This window comes from Triturus cristatus, chromosome 4_1, assembly GCF_964204655.1.
Source record: "Triturus cristatus chromosome 4_1, aTriCri1.1, whole genome shotgun sequence".
Lineage (NCBI taxonomy): Eukaryota > Metazoa > Chordata > Amphibia > Caudata > Salamandridae > Triturus > Triturus cristatus.
This window is the reverse complement of record NC_140585.1, coordinates 1,156,972,194-1,156,989,430: the sequence shown is the minus strand read 5'-3', so window position 1 is coordinate 1,156,989,430 and position 17,237 is coordinate 1,156,972,194. Positions and strand designations below refer to the sequence as shown.

Here is a 17,237-nt window from a genome sequence, read left to right as displayed (position 1 = left end):
CACAGTCAGAAGGCACCCCAGGACAGGTAAACACTACCAAAATATGGTTTAAAAAGGCTTGTATGTTTAAAACGGGATACAAGTCCACCTGAAATGCGCCTAACAAACCAGAGATGTTTTCACAAGCGCCTCGTCTGTTATGGAACTGCTACACTTGTCGACAATATGTAGTCGTTAAAGCAACTACTTAACATGATTGTTGTATTGTCTGTGGTTGTTCAGCCAAGATTACAACTGCAACATGTTCCATGTACATGAAGAACGAAACGTATCCACTGTGTCAGACTAGCACACTGAATACTGGATCACACTCGAGAGGGTGTGCAAGTCTCAACAGCAGTCAAAAGTGCTGGCATTCCAGACAGATTAGCAGAGATGAAGCACACAATGTGCACGAAACAAGCAACTGCTTCACGGCCATTCACAAAAAGAAGCATACAGTAAAACTGCATCCCGCCGACATTTCAAAGTTACATTAATGGAACAAAAATCAATTTACGTGATCTTGTGCTGTTTGAAAGTACCAATGGATTAAATTAAGACGTTTCCTTTTGATTTTTATGGACTTCATATTTTTAATCATATTTTTTGACAGAAGGAATTCGACCATCGATGCTCCTATACAGCTAGCCCCCTAGGTGATAATCACTCACACTAACCCTTTGGTTGAATGAACGAAGCACGATTGGGTGTGTGCAGGACGAGGAGAGAAGGTCGCGGTTCAGTTCAAATTCCCTTCTCGCGCCCTTTGACTCGATCCATGCCTCCCAGGGGCAAACCGATGCCGCCACCATTAACATTCCGCCCCACCTCTAATCAACTGCAATGATTGCGCTGCAAAACTTCCGAAGGTCCCGTACAACGGGATGAACTGGAAATGGCCTCAGACCCAATCCAGTCTAAAAAGCTGCTTCGAGCAAAACGGTTACTTAAACAACCCTGCCTCTCCGAGCAACAGAACCACCCAGGAACCCCGCTAGGTTTAGAGGTTTATCTAGGATGATCCAACTGAATGGGACATGATGGGTGCTCCGGGATCAGAAAGGTTTCAACGGAAACAAAAGACGACCGAACACAACAGCATTATTCACTCAAAACGTCCATCCAACAATTAAGTCACAGAAAGTTAAAGAGCAAAAAAAAACGAGGGCACCGGAAGACACCACCGCCTTTCTCCGAGGCGAAGCAGAAATGCCTCGGAGAAAGGCAGCGGAGCTTTCGGATTCGGGGGCGTGTTCTCCTCCTGCCATTGGCTGGAGGAGATAATTAAACTTCTTGAAAAAAACACGCCCCGAATCCGAAAAGGACGGGGCCTGTTCGGAGTGACTGACCTCTTCTCCAATGGCTGGCCAGCATTCAAGAGGCCAGCCAATGGAGAACAGGGGAGAAGAGGGGCGGGTTCAAGCCCCCCTTCTCCAAGTCATTAAATCTCCGACTTCCGGTTCTGCCTTCGGCAGACCGGCGGTCCTCGACCTAAAAAACCCTGAATCCGAAAAGGACGGGGCCTGTTCGGAGTGACTGACCTCTTCTCCAATGGCTGGCCAGCATTCAAGAGGCCAGCCAATGGAGAACAGGGGAGAAGAGGGGCGGGTTCAAGCCCCTCTTCTCCAAGTCATTAAATCTCCGACTTCCGGTTCTGCCTTCGGCAGACCGGCGGTCCTCGACCTAAAAACACTAGTCTCTTCACAAACAAATTATTGCCAAACAGGCCATGGGGTATGGCACACAAAGGTAAAAACAAAGGGTTTCCAAACTTCTGAATATGCAGATCAATAAGTGAACATTGCTAGAATAAAATATGTCTCCTGAGGCTGATTAAGTTACTGACTAGCAAAACTGGCTCTCTGGAGTTGGAAATGTATACATATTTCAGGCTAATCCACAACAATATGTGACAGTGACTATGTTTTATTAGATATCACTCTTATGGACGAGGGAGGACGGGGATAAACTACAAAACTGCCTGAGGGCCTTCTGCCTGACTCTCTTATGACCCCTACCCAGAAGTGATAGAAGGACCTCTAAAGCGGTTCTTTGTCCGATGAGGTGTAGCCCAGGCTTACCTTGACACCAATGGCTTTGAAAAGTCCTGGATGCCGCAGAGGAAGTTCCACCATCTCCTTAATCTGGGCCAGCTGCTTGCGGCATCCTCCAATGTCATCATAGCCCACGTCGTTCAAATTCTCTTCTTCATCCTGAAGAAGAGCCGCAAATTGGGGGAACACTTTTAGATTCTGGAAAAACATCTCTTATAGATCATTCTCTACTCACAAATACCTCCACCTTGTTTCCATCTTGGGCCTACCTTCACTTTAAAATTCTCCTTATTCACTTTATCTTACACTTGTTACCCTGCATTTCCCACACGCACCTGCTCACAGATTGTGACAAGTCACCAAAGTCAGCCGTTAGAACAAGGCTGCCCTTGTGTCCAGGGCCATCTGCATATAGATTTCTTCCTTCACTTATTTTGCCATTTGCAGAGAATCCTCGGTGTATGGGTAACATCTGCAGCAGGACTGTAAGAACCTAAACTCTCCAGGAAACACAGGGAGGAGAGGGTAAATCCGTGACTGTGAAGACTGTTTAGGAGTGTAGGGGTCCCCTACCACTACTGACCACAAGTGTCATTGCTAAGGGTTTTTCCAAAAGCAGTGTCAATTGTTTAATTTTAATGATGGTGATGAGTGCTGAAGGTATTCCACATTCACATCCTGATACATTTTGAAGAAAAGGAAGAAGATGTTCAATTGAATTCTGATCTAGTGGAAGCCAATTGAGGTGTTGCAATAGTAGTGTGAGATGATCATGATTCTTCAAATTTAGATAGATTGTATCTGCTTGACTTTCGTACCCTGCAATTTCTGAATTCTTGTTAAGGGGTACCCATGCAGAGAAGGTTTACGTAGTCTATGTGATGTAGTATAAGGGCTCTCCTGATGTTCACCCAGTAGTTGGCCTGCAGCAGAGGAGTACTGCATGAACATCATAAGGTGAAAGTTTGAGTTCTTCTTTCATCGTTGAAGCAAAGAGGAGATTTGATGTAGGAGAGGCCTACTTCAAATAAAATCCCAAGAACATTTACTTTTAGACTGGGCTGGGAAGTATTCTATTTGTTTAGGCGACCAGAAGGGTAGTGCATTCCTAGGCGAATCTCCCACTATAAGGATCTATCATTTTGACTCCTTCCAGCAGAGATAATCCTCCTGCAGCACAGTAGAAATTCCCAGTGAAGCGACAAATCAACAACTCGTGCTGCAGGTCACATTGGTTGCGATGGGGGTACTTGCTCTCTGCTGGGTGCAATGAATTGTCCACATCCCCTGCTTTTCCTTTGTCTAATATTTATAAATATAGTCAAAATATTGTATAAAATTGGCCGGATTTAAACGCTCTTATAACAATACACTGAATTAACATGTATTTACCATAATGGAACACAGTGGTATACTCCTCGCCTTTGAGTCCTTGACAGAATTAAAAATGTTCAGATGCAAAAGCTAGGAAAATTGACATTCTATGTCAGGAACAGAGTCAAGAATTACTCTAGCTGAAATCTTATCGATAACAAACTTATTCAATAGGCCTGAAATAGCCTCTAGTGAAGTTATCTTCTGATTGATTGTGTTTGTGTGTGCCATGTAGGGATTTTTTAAAGTCTTGTGGCAATGAGTGAGTGTCCAGAAGGGCTCCATTTTACCACTGCTCCGAGCTAGGACACCATTCAAACAAAAGAAATTACTGATTGTCCCTGAAGTGAGTTATTTGCAACCGGGCGATGAACTAGTGAGGAAAATGAGTCTCCTATGACCCTGCCTAGCAAGCTGCTACTCCAGCACAGACACTGAATGTGTGAGGATGCTCCTGAAAGGATCCTTATGTTGACAGAATGCGCTGGGGCGATTCTCTGTGATAGCGTAGAAGCCAAGAATTCTTGCTTCCCACTCTATACGACCAGCGATATAAATAAAACCCTCCTACTCTAGCACTGGTTCAGTATCTCGTATTGGTGTGCTCTGAAAGTACTGCTTATGCCCATGTACATTGTACCTTTGTGAGATCATAAAGGTTCTCGTTAGAACAAGTTTGAAGTTTTTGGGAATCGTGGAGAAGCAAAAGCCATCGTGGGCCAGTAATTATTCCATTATCCTCACCGCCTAGTAGAGGATGGATTGCACCTAAGGTCACCTCACTATTGACAAGTGATCTGAGAGTAAGGCAGATTAGACCCATGAGCTCAGCTCGCTCTCTCTGGTATGGCACTCTCAGTGTAGGACCTGGCACTTGCAGAGAGACCCTCTCTCTTGACTGGCTCGAATCTGTGGAGGAGGAATGGCACATGAGGTTCACCTATCTCTTGACTGGTTTCCGGAGGGGGGGAGGGGTTATATGCTAAACTCAGCTCTCTCTTTATTGACTCTTTAGGCAGACAGAGGGTCGTACGCTTACAGGGCAGAACCGAGAGGGCTTGAGTGGCCCAAGCTAGTTCTCTTTTGAGCAGCCCAGGCTGAATGTCCCTCTCAGAGCCAAGAACACTGTGAACATGAGCTTAGTGCTATGAGGGACCCGTGTTTGTAAAAGGCGGAGGCAAGGGGAGAAACACAAAGTTTACCTTCTAAGTGTCCTGCTAAATTCATCTTTGGAGACACCATTTCAACTCTAGAGACATGTATGTACATTTAAGATGTCTTGCTTTACCTGTTGAGCTGATGCATAGGTTCTCCCATTTAAGCTTTGTCATTTCAGGCCTGGGGTTGGGTCCTGGTCTTCTGACCCACTCCAGCACTCTCTTGCTCCTCCTCCACCTCTTCTTCTTCTCTCCTACCTCATCTACCACACAACAGCTGCTATTCTCCCCAGTCTTAACATTCTGTCATTGAACTGATGTCTTATGTAAGAATCCTGTTTTAATGAAAGCAGTCAAATACCGAAAGGTGAGGTGGTGCTATACAAACTGGGAAGGAAGGAAGGAAGGAAGGAAGAGAGGGAGGAAGTGGAGGGGAGGAAGTGGAGGGGAGGAAGTGGAGGGGAGGAAGGGGAGGGGAGGGGAGGGAGGAAGGAAGGAAGGAAGGAAGGAAGGAAGGAAGGAAGGAAGGAAGGAAGGAAGGAAGGAAGGAAGGAAGGAAGGAAGGAAGGAAGGAAGGAAGGAAGGAAGGAAGGAAGGAAGGAAGGAAGGAAGGAAGGAAGGAAGGAAGGAAGGAAGACATCTGCTGTGCAGTAGCCATGAACCAGCAAGGAACCATCATGGGAGTGTCACAAAGTCTTTAGCGAATCCCAGCCCATCTGGCATTAGTGGTATTAGGATAATGGTCAGCCTACCCCGCTACAGTGACCTCAAGTCTCTTTTGATTGGCTGCTCTGAAACTATAAGGGTCGTTGCTTGAGCTCACCTCTTTCTCAATGAGCTCCCATTAGTATAAGAGTGGCCACACAGAGAGCTCACCTCTCTCTTGATTGGCTCCCCCTCACAGTGGAGAACGGTGTCTGGGGCCACGATGCAGTGAGGTGTAGGATCCACTTCCACAATCTTAAATTCGACCGCCCTCATGCCACCGCGAACCAGGAATATATCACCTAACAAGTGAACGAGAAAACCAAGGGGAAAGTAAAGAGAGAAGTCTGAAATACACATGGAGTAAGAAGCCAGGAGAAGAAAACACTAATGAAGATTTTGCATTTACGTTTGCATTTCTGCAAATTATGTACATCTTTGTACCCATTATAAATGCCTGGCAGCAACAATATTTGGTTCAGGCTAGAGCGCAAAACAATCTTCTTGATCAACCAGTAACAATGGGTAACAGTTCAAGCTTGATTGATCTAGATGGATACATAATGGGGACTCTACAGCAGCCTTTAAAATGGAGTATTCGATGGTGCTGCTACTGAAATCTAAAACTTTATTGTGCGTTGGAGAAATATTGATAGTTATCTTTAGCGTTCGAAGATGATCAGCAATGATTATGGGAGTTATAGAGAGGTTCTAGGATGATCTAGAGTGCAGTGGTGTTTATGAGGGAATACGGGTAAATCTGCAGAGCGCCTGAGTATTATATGATGTCATATCTCTAGAACTATGTGGTCCTGAACTCAGTATTAATGCTGTTAGATCACCATGGAGACACCTAGAGCATTCTATGTTGTGATTTGTTATGAAGATTTGAATGTCTCCAAAATACCACAACAGTGTTGGTGGATCAACTGATCTGCATGAATGCCAACTTCACATTTGGAAGGCCCTGCACAAAAGGCAATTCTACCATAATGCCTTTCTAGACAGTGGTCTAGTGTGCCGAGAGCAGGGCTGTGCTATACTGCCTCTAAACGAAGCACATTTGGCCATATTTCTTTGAGTCTCCTCCAATCAATAAGTATGTTAGTACTTGGAGAAATATTGGTGGAGTGGGCGGCAGGCACTGTTGAAACAACAAACACATTACCTTTATGCACGGGCCGATACGCCTCTAGAAAGTAGGGCTTCAGGTACACTTCAAACAGGTTGCCAGTGAGGCCCTCAATGGTGTCGTCGATTGGTAGAACATGGATCCGTTTCCCATATTTCACATCCGGACAGGCCTGAATGCTATAGGAGAAGAGGAGGGAGAGCCCATCAGCAATCTGTGATGGGGCAATGCCACCCAACCATCTTCCTGGAAAACCTTCAATGCCCCATATGTCCCTACTGAGGTAGTAGCACTTACAGACTCCCTGAGGTACTCTCTAGCCGTTTTAATGCTCATCACTCATCTGTCCATATGCCTACCCTGCAGCTGCTTAGTCACCATCTTTACATCCACCCTCTTCAACTCGTGCCCCTGTATACACTACCACACGCAGGCATTATTTCCAAGCAGCTATTGGTGCAATGTGTCTTGCTCTATTCAGCTTTCTGGCCATAAACGCCCTACTAATGCTATCTGCATGACCTTTTTGCAGCCAAATGGGTAAATATGAAAGATTCTTTCCGTATGTAATTAAAAGAAAAGTGTGTCCTCCATGGTGTTGTTTTCCACCAGAAAATGCTGCTCACCATCCAGTCTGTCATCTACAGATGACACTATTCCTTCCTATTAGTTATCTTCTGTACTTACAGCTTTGTAGCCTCTTTGTGTTGGACGCCATCATGCTACTCCGCATTTGGCCTTGCCAGTGCTTCCGTCCCTACGGCACCCTGCTTCCTCTTAGCTTCCATGTCTCCCTGTCCTATCAGTCCTTCAGCTGGCTCTATGATACTCTTTTTCACTCCAAGCCACCGCCTTTTGTCTATCTTTACAATCTACAGGGTTCCACGCACCTCACCACATCTCCCAAGCGAACGCGGAGATTGTTCCTGGTGACGCGGCTCAGGCGGACCTTCTCATTCTGGCAAGTGTCATCAGAGAGCACAATGCAGACTGTCTCACGCCGCTTCTTGCCCTTCAAAAGCACAGTGTCACCCCGGAAGAGATGCAACTCCTCCATTTTATTCTGAAAATAGAGCAAACAGCTGTGGGTTAATGAACTGATATGGCAATGCAAGATGGACACAGGGACATTCAACACCAGGAACACCCCCTAATTCCATGCCATATTTAGGCAAAAAGAGTATATTTGTGGGATCCAGGACAACTGAATAGGTTTGGCTGTAGGTGCTAAAAGAAAGATTACTGGGTATGAACATCACCACTGCATGACCAACTATGGACACTGGGATAAAAAAAAAACATGCCCACAATTCAGAATTGTAAACAAATCAAACTTAGTATTTAAGAAAAAAATAATTAAATCACTCACTTTTACCCCAATTTAGGGTTGGAAAAATGTTAATTAAATTAAATATGATTTATCACATTCACTCAATTTAATGAATTATTTAAACATCATATTCACTCTAATTTGGAGTTAAGCTTTTGAATTTTGCTTTAATTTAATTTAACCAAATTATTTTATTATAATTTCATAAACAGCAACATAATCAATTATTTAATATTTGTATGGCTGGGAGTACCCTTTTATAAACTTTGTACATTTATATAATTAATATAACTAGGTATTTACCTTTTGTTAGGGTTACATTCCTCAAATGTTTTTATTTCACTTAACTGTGTATACTAAAATATGTATTAAACATGTGTTTGGGTAGTTCTTAAGAGTTAAGTGTACCCTAATGTTTTAATATAATTTCAATATTAATTTTACAATAGGTTGAAGACTTTAATCTCACTATGAAGTCTTGTGTTTTATTCTCCTGTTACAGGCATGTGTGTCCAAATGTCAGAACACCTTTAATAAGAAAATTAGGCATGTAGTCGCTTGTACTAATTTATTAAAGGCAACTAGTGGCATCATCAAGCTCGTGAGCTGTATGGCTACAGCCCAGGACAGCAGCATGGTTACATCACTAGTTACCCGTAATAAATTATTGCAAGGAATTAGATGCATTTATATGGTCAGAGATATTTATCAATGACTTGCAACATCTTTTAAATAATTTGATAGCCAACATCTGAGAGGGTTAGAATTAGGTCATTCTGTTGTTTTAAATTCATACAAATATTTAAAAAACCAATAATCAACATTTGGACTAATAACAGACTTAGTGTTAACCTTTTGGTAAGAGTTAGGATTCGTTTTAGGTTTAGGCTTAGTGTTGAACCTATGTGACAAACTGAAGGACATGTTAAAGTTAGAGGCTAGGTATAGGAGGTTGAAGTACTGGTATGTAAAGGCAATGATGGTCTTAGTAATAACATATGTCTCAAAATGGGGCATGTCCAGATTACAGAAAACTTCAGTATGTCCCCGTCAGACAACAGGTTAGGAAATGGGCTCTTGAACTAGGGCATCAAGGCATGTGGTATGTCAGATGCACGACAGACAGATCCATTGGCTCCGCTACCCGTATCAATCACCCGCCAGGTGATGGGCGGATCCACACATAAATGCTCTTGAGGTGAGGGGTGGATAGCCATGACTTGAATAACTGGAAGAGAAGGTCACGTCAATGGGATTACCTGGGACAGGCTCACAATGCTGTTGTCATCGTTGATGGCCTCATCCACTATCAGTCTGTTGGGCCGATGCTTCTGACGGAGAATGGCGGTGGAGTAGTCCTCCGCCTTCGAGCTGCAAATCAAATAAGGGCATAAATGATTTCAGAAAGTGAGAATTTCCCATCACAGTGTTACCCAAAACCGTCAGTGCTATGTTGTTCTGTTGTTGATTAAAACATGGCCACCACAGTTATCTGCTCTCTGACCTTCTCAATTACATCATTAATCATTGCAAAACATTAATTCATTCTAGTTAGACCCTCTCTGCTTTGGTATCATAAAAAGGGCCCCATCAAATATTCATCAGAAACCCTGAACTTGCAGAACCACTTACCTGGGGAAACCCAACTGCATCTGGAATGTCCTGTCCCATGGACCCTGAACCCCTACCAGTGCCCCCAACACCCACACAGTAAAATATCCGCTTTCCCACGCCTGGTGTTTTTGGCTACTACTATCACGTGCTGTAAAGACATTTATCTTCTTTGCCTTTACATTTTTAAGTAAACCGTCCTCTCTGCTTCCACTGAAGTGAGCCCGGGCAGACATGACATTGTATCAAAACTGGAACCATAAAAATGTAGTAATGGATACATCTTCCCACAAATTCCTCACCCAATGGCTGACTCCCAAAGCAATACTCTTGAGGAGGTGGGATTGAGTGCAAATTATCCAGGAAACCAAGAAAATAATGTAGGATAGACAGGACTGACTCAGTTGCTTAAACCAAGAGGCAGTAGTGCTTAGCAAAAGAACCCATGGATGACCACGTGGCAGATGTCAATAACTGGAACCATAAAAATGTAGTAATGGATACATCTTCCCACAAATTCCTCACCCAATGGCTGACTCTCAAAGCAATACTCTTGAGGAGGTGGGATGGAGTGCAAGTTATCCAAGGAAACCAAGAAAATAATGTAGGATAGACGGGACTGACTCCGTTGCTTAAACCAAGAGGCAGTAGTACTTAGCAAAAGAACCCATGGAAGACCACGTGGCAGAAGTCAATAACTGGAACAACTCCGATGAGAGCTGTCTTAGCAACCGTGGTCCTAGTGCAGTAGTTACGAATGCTCAATGGTAAATGTTGCATTTGGTAATCACCTGTTTCTGGCACCTGAAACACAAAGAGCTGATAATCCACTCTGTCTTATCAAGTGTCGTCTATGTAATAGGACACCGCTCACTTGGGTCATGTCTATGCAGCCACTCCTCCTCTTTGGCAGGATGAGGATGGAAGAACAATGAAGGGGTCATGGACCAATCGATGTGAAAGTAAGATACCACTTTTGGAAGAAAAGATGAACTGGTGCAAATAACCAATTTATCCAGATAGAATTCAGTGGATGGTGGTGGAAACTAAAGGAGGGGAAGCTCAGCACCCCTTTGGGCTGAAGCTATTGCCAGAAAACAGTTTTCAGAGTGCGAAGTGGAACCTGGCAACAATATATGGCTTCAAAGTGGATTTCTTTGGAAAAATCTCCAAAGATTCAGATCACAATGGGGAACAATGAACAGAGTGGGACAAAAGAAGTAAAGCAAACCTTTTAGAAAATATAACTCCACTGGTGACTTAAACAAGGAGATCTGGTCTAGGATAAACAGGAAGGTGGATAAAGCAGCAAAAAAAGCCTTTATCGAAGCAAATACAAGACCCTGTAAATCAAGAGACAGTGTGAATAGCAGAACATCCGAAACTCAGGACAGAAAAGGATTCAATCCTTCTGACTTGCACCAAAGAACAAACCTATTCCAGTGATCTGCCTAAATGGATTTTGTAGCAGATTTCCTGACTGCCAAGATGAGGATGACGTTCGCAACTTCAGATGATTGACAAAAGGGTTCCAGGTGGCACTATTCAATCTCCACACATGCAGCTGCTGTGAGAGCAGGTCTGCCCTATGCACAAGTGGGAGAGGAGGCCTAATACCAAAAGCCAACAGATCAGCGCACTAGATCCACTTCATCCAGTCTGGGACAATCATAACCTGCTCTCTTTCTTGAAGGCATCCCCCAGAAAGCCATTCAGAGGCAGCTGCGGTCCGTGCAGGTAACAGCAGTGGGGCGGTGGGGGCTGTGTAAGAGGTGGTTCTGAGGGACGATGCAGAGGGAAAATTATTTATTTATTTAATTTTCCCTCTGCATCGTCCCTTGGAATCCCCCCTTACACGGCCCCACCGTTGTTACCTACACGGACCGCGGTTGTTCAGAGGGAAGTGTATGTCACAAAACCAAGGACACTTGTGTTCTGCAGTGAAAAACATACAGTACATATGGACATCAAAATCTGGAGATCACCTCCATCACATAGGAATGTAGCTCTCACTCATGGTCCTCCAAGGAGAGAAGAATCAGAGCATCCACAGTCACGTTGAAGGGAGCCTGAAAGTTGGGCCACCAATGAAATAATCCCCAATTGCTGATTCAACTGCCTACAGGAGGCTGAACGATCAACCCACCAGTAGGTTGGAGGGACACATCCACCAGTGGAGATCCAGGTCAAGTGACTCGAAGACCTGTACTTGATCCAAGAGGCACCCTTGATTTTGAAGCCACTGCTTTTTCAGGACCAACAGAAGGGCTCTCAAACACCATCAGGTGTGTGGCAACAGCAGGATACAAAAGACGACTAGGCACGGCAGATGAAGAACCTGCAGAACCACAATCCACGTCTGAATCAGAAACGTGGGAATTATCTCCTGAGGAGGAAAGGCCTTCATACAAGTTTTGTCCAGCACACCTCTATGAGGATCTTCCTTTGTGTGGGAGTAAGATCAGATTTTTTGTCATTGATAGTAAACCCCATGTTGTGGCGGAGGGTCATAGTGCACTGAATATATTCATTGACCATCCACGGGGACCCAGCTTTCACTGCCATTCCAAGTACAGAAGTAGGTGGACTCCTGACCTCTGCAGTCAAGCTGCCTCAACTGCCATAACGTTTGTGAAAACAGACCAGAAAAAGTTTGACCTCCCGCTCTCCGGCTTTGGGTGCATTAATGGACAGGAGTCTCAGGCCCTGGAGTCATGGTCGGAGCCAAGACACCACATGCAGATGTTGTGTGGGTCCAAGAACGCCATTTCCTTGTGCCATTTGTAGCAAGGTTTAATTTCTGAAATCTTATAAACAACCGCAATGGACCGCACTCCGCTAGCTCCTCCTCCGGATCGCCCCAAGGGAAGCTGGTACATGAAGTTCTTGAGTGGTTCACCCCAGTGGGTGCAAGTAAGTACTTGTTGAACTGATGATCTCTGATGGAGTTCTTGAGTGGTTCACCCCAGTGGGTGCAAGTAAGTACTTGTTGAACTGATGATCTCTAGACCCGATACATGTCCCGGGTTTTAAAATATCGCCCGAGACATGGCTCGGGTTTTGGGATAACTTCCCTCCTCAGTAGAGAAAATAGTTAGGGGTGGAAGAGAGGGCCGCCAAGCAACCGTCAAGGGCCTCAGTGCCCGCACAGGCACGCAGGTGCGTCGTCCAGGAGCTCGTCAGCTCAAAGCTCGAGGGAGCCATTCTTATAAACAACTTCAATGGACCGCACTCCGCTAGCTCCTCCTCCGGGTCGCCCCAAGGGAAGCTGGTACATGAAGTTCTTGAGTGGTTCACCCCAGTGGGTGCAAGTAAGTACTTGTTGAACTGATGATCTCTGATGGAGTTGTTGAGTGGTTCACCCCAGTTTTCTGAAATCTTCAGGGCAGACACGTGACCCTGTTGCTGTTGAAAAGTTAAGGAATTATATCAGCAAAGCACAGAGAAGAGCTCTGGACCCACACTGATGAGTTGCAGAAAAAATAGGAACTGACATCAGCACAGGGCTGGTGCCCTGTTATAGTCTGAAGCTGTCACATCCTGTGCAGGCAAAGTCGTGGCAGAGGCCGCATGGCACGATATGGTGATGTCAGTGGAAGGCTTTAATAAATGGTATGCCCATAGTCTACATGAGTCAACACGAAGATACAGCCCAATGATTCAAGGTACAGGGTTTATATATGTAGGTGCAAAATCCAAAGCATTCGAGGACAGAAAAACTAGGGCAAGCAAGTTAAGGCAGGAGTCAAAGACAACACCAAGGCTAAATAACCAGGACTTGAGGAGTGGAAAGTCACCATAAATAACGGAAGTTGATATTCTTGGCATCACAAGCGGATCTTTAAACTCGGGAACAACAGTTCTATCTTGTTCATGTTGACCATCAGTTTGCCTCCATGAAGGTAGACACTTTGGCCACAAGGCTGTAATGGACCAAAAGGCTATGGCACGGCTGCCTTACTTAGATTGAGACATGGGCAGCTTATATGGTTCATTGTGAAAACATAGATTGAAAAAAGAGGCTGCATCTATTCAAATATATAACTTGCCAAATTCTCGACCTTACAGAAACATCTCTTTAAGACTACTGCTCAGGTACCGCTGTGGGTCTGTGTGCACAAGTTATTTTTCATGCACAACTGGGAGCTTTCCTCTATGTACAGCTGAGGGCTACGCTTCATGTAGAGTTGGTGGTTAGCCTTCATGGAAAGGGGAGCTATTTTTCTTGTACATTTGAGACTATTTTTAATTTACAGAAGGAGGGAATTCTTCACGTATAGCGCCTGGCTAGTCTTCATGGACCCCAAAAGTGTATTCTTCCCACATTTTGTTTACAGCGGGGTTTATTCTTTACACACAGGGGCCATTTTTTTATGTGCATCTGAGAGGCAGGGTGCTTTTCAGCATATACACACCGGGTATTCTTCTAATAGAAGATAGGACTATTCTGCTTGAGCAGAGGGAGATTCTTCAAAGACAGGGAGCGCTTAATTATTAAAAGAATAAATGCCAGGGCCCTAGTCAGGAGGACACTGCAGCTTGCATCATCCATTGCTTCTGCCAGTGACAGTACCAAAACAACTAGTAACCGCTGCACTCTTATAACTGTGACAATTCATATTAGTCCAGGTCCACAAAGCTATAGGAATGGCTTGGGTGGCAGGTATAAGTCATTGTTAATGTATACTAGATTAATAAACAGGTTTTGTTGTGCTCATACCTAAATTAGGCAGACAGCACCACCATGTGGCACACTGTCATAAGCGCCGGTGCTAACAATTGAGTACCGGTGCCGAGCACCGGAAACCACAGGCTCAAGTTAAGCACTGTATACAGGGGGCTATTCAATGGACTGTGGATAAGTATTTATGGTGAATAGTAGGGCCGGGGCTTCGTGTACACCTGGGGGCTATTCTTCATGTACATTAGGGGCCACTCTTCGTGTACAGTGGAAGCTAAAATTCATTGTGGCTATTCTTTATCTACGGGAAGTGTATACCTTATCTACGAGAGGGACTGTGTCAATGCACTGCTGTGAGCTATTCTTCACGTACATTCGGGGAATATTCTTCATACACAACCACTGCTTTTGTTTATGTACAGGTGGGAGACCTTCCTTTATATACATGGGAATACTCTTCTCATACAGCGAGAAGTTATGGTGAACACCTCGCTGTCCGTAAATTAACCCTAATGTGCGTTGTCTGTGATTAATGTTTCATTACGACATTTGTCCGAAATGTTAGTTTTTTGGCTAAAACACAAAAGTTAATTCTGTCTCCTATGCTGTGTTCCCAAGGAAGGGGCAGAGAGCTCATCAAGAATCAATACTTCTTGCCAGGGTACCTGCTGCCTGAAAGAAATGTAAATGTGTGCAATTGGTTAATCTGCAAACGTAAAGGCTGCTTGGAAACCGCAGTTGCTGTTAATTGATGGAGTTGCTTTAAGCTTACTGGTGATTAGGATGTATTTTCTGAGAGGTACTGTAAGGGTGTTCTAAACTGAGCTGTGGAGTGTGTGCTTTTTATTCATTTTTAATTGCGTCTATGCTTATTTAATAAAATAATTGTCACAGGCGCATATAAATGGAAATCAAAAAGGAGAGGGGGGTACAAGGAGCTTATTAGAAAGAGGTCCTGAACCAATGCTCCCAAAATCAGTACAAAATCACAATGGATGGTTTCAGTTCCTATAGGTAGAGGGAGATACAGCCAACAGTTATGTGCTGTAACAAGAAGAGGGGATGTCTCCTGGGATAGGTGAGTATGCAAAGAGGAGGAAAGGTACTCCTTTGTTTGGTACGTAGTGCCCTCACACACCCTTTCGAGTGTATAGCATCATCATCGGGCAAAGTTGCTCCTCGTGGGGGTGGCGCTGCAGTCCCTCACGGGCCCCTAGGGGCTCTCTGGCGGAGATCTTTTAGGAGTTGCCGCAGTTGTGATTGAGGGTGTGTGGGAAGGAAGTGCTAGTGAGTGTAGGTTAAAATGGGTCAGGAGGCCCTGACAACTTTATTAGTAGGACCCCTGATCCAAAATAAAAATCCACGGGGATGGAGATGCACGATAGTGCCGTTAGGAGAGGGGAAACAAGACCAAATAGATTCCCACTTCTCTCAACCCGTGTGGTGTGTAATAAAGTGCGGATTTAAAAGGGGGTCGACATGTTTCGCGCTATAATTTGGTCCCTAAAGGATCCCAGAGCGCTTCATCAGGACCAGGTGGAGAATAGCGAACGGGAATCAGGAAAAAACACCCTGTATTCCTCAATATATCCTAGTTAAGGTATATGACAATTATAGTCTAGGACCCGTTTTTATACTGATGTCCTTAATCACAGCCCTCCCTGGATCGGAGAAGGGCTCCGTCGGATGTACCACGGGGTGAGGTCAGGATACAGCCTCACGTCACCGGAAACCTACCCGTCCAGCGGTACTGCCGGTAGCCACCCCCACGAGGAGCAACTTTGCCCGATGATGATGCTATACACTCGAAAGGGTGTGTGAGGGCATATAAATGGAAGCCATGCCATTTGCATAAACTTCTTCTGTGTTAATTCCTCATGCTAATATCGAGGAACAACTAAATGTTTTCCGAGAGTGTTTGTATAAAGCGCCAAAACGCAGTTTTAGCCACTTCAGGTGCTGTAAATTTGAGCTGGCAATATAGGGGTAATTTAATGACTTAAAAACGATAACATATATCAATTTCCCTGCTACGTTTCGAACTAGAGGCCTGCAAGACACCCCATGGGCCTACTAGAGATGTGATGCAGGAGTGAAACGTTGACTTCTATCCATTTGTATCCTCGTGTGGCAGTCCGCTTCCAAGGAAGGGCTGCTATTGTTTACACATCTCCTTCTGCCTTACCCATTGGACAGGTGTGTAAGGTGAGAGCCCACTCCGTGGAAAGTTGCTGGGACCGTGGACTGGATTTCAACTTGTACCCAACTGACATTCTCTGGAAAAGTAGTTAGAACTTTCTCGCGCGTTGTAGGGACAGATTAGTCACTGAAGACTTAACTATGCGCTCTTGCTGAGCTTCCACAGCAGTGAAGTTAGGAACGATCATGAGAGGCAAGCGATAGTCCTCCATGATGTACCCTCCTGGACTCCATCGTAAGTAGCTTGGGCGAGTTCAAGACTTATTCTTAAGGGAGTGATTAAGGTGCAAGATACAACAATTTGAAATATAACACATTGGAAGAATGAGGAATGTAACGTCAAAACAAACCTTATAAAATGACAAATCGTTTTAACTAGCAGTCCCAAGAGTTTAAGAAAGAACGTGGATTAGATAGCTTTCAATACGAGTCAGCAAAGACAACTATTAAATTATAAGAGAATGGAAAAACCAAGTGAGATCCTGAGACACTAACAGCCAGAAACTCTTCGAAGTACTGATACGGGGGCTTTGGAAAAATTAGGCTGATTCATGAGTCCACAGGCATGGACCGGGTTTGGAAATTTGACCTGGTGGACAATGTTTTTAAAAAAAATATAATAACACATGATTATAGAATACAAAGTTACAACTAACTTTGATAGCATCACGTGGGAACTATGCGTCTTCGTACAATGGACAGTGAGACCTAGAACACTTTGTTAAGTAGCTAGATTGTAAAGCCAGCGCTAGACGACTGGAAGACCAACCCTGTACCCACCATCCTCTGTCTGACACCTTAAGAACACATTCTGCTTCTGCAAATTTAAACAGCGAAAACTACTTTTGCATGGCGAGTCAACCCCCACTACGTGACACCAATACCAAAGAGTCTGGTATTACACTCTGCTTAGCCGTGTAAGGCAGTTCAGGCAGTGTCAGCTATAGGGTCAGTTGCATGCCCTAGAGCTGCAGTCAATTCTTTCAATACGTATACCTCAGCATCATCCAAA

General features: G+C 44.5%; 1 protein-coding gene across 1 annotated transcript in view; it reads right to left on the bottom strand.

The window, feature by feature from the left end:
- The window catches only part of LOC146856239 (transitional endoplasmic reticulum ATPase-like), a 123,603-nt gene that overhangs the window by 93,635 nt on the left and 12,731 nt on the right, over positions 1 to 17,237 (bottom strand). The window contains exons 2-6 of the mRNA XM_085654310.1: positions 8,994 to 9,105; positions 7,295 to 7,467; positions 6,441 to 6,583; positions 5,444 to 5,574; positions 2,064 to 2,195 (exon numbers count right to left, since the gene is read on the bottom strand). Of these exons, the coding sequence (XP_085510436.1) occupies positions 2,064 to 2,195; positions 5,444 to 5,574; positions 6,441 to 6,583; positions 7,295 to 7,467; positions 8,994 to 9,105 (691 nt within the window). The remainder of the gene's footprint in view (positions 1 to 2,063; positions 2,196 to 5,443; positions 5,575 to 6,440; positions 6,584 to 7,294; positions 7,468 to 8,993; positions 9,106 to 17,237) is intronic.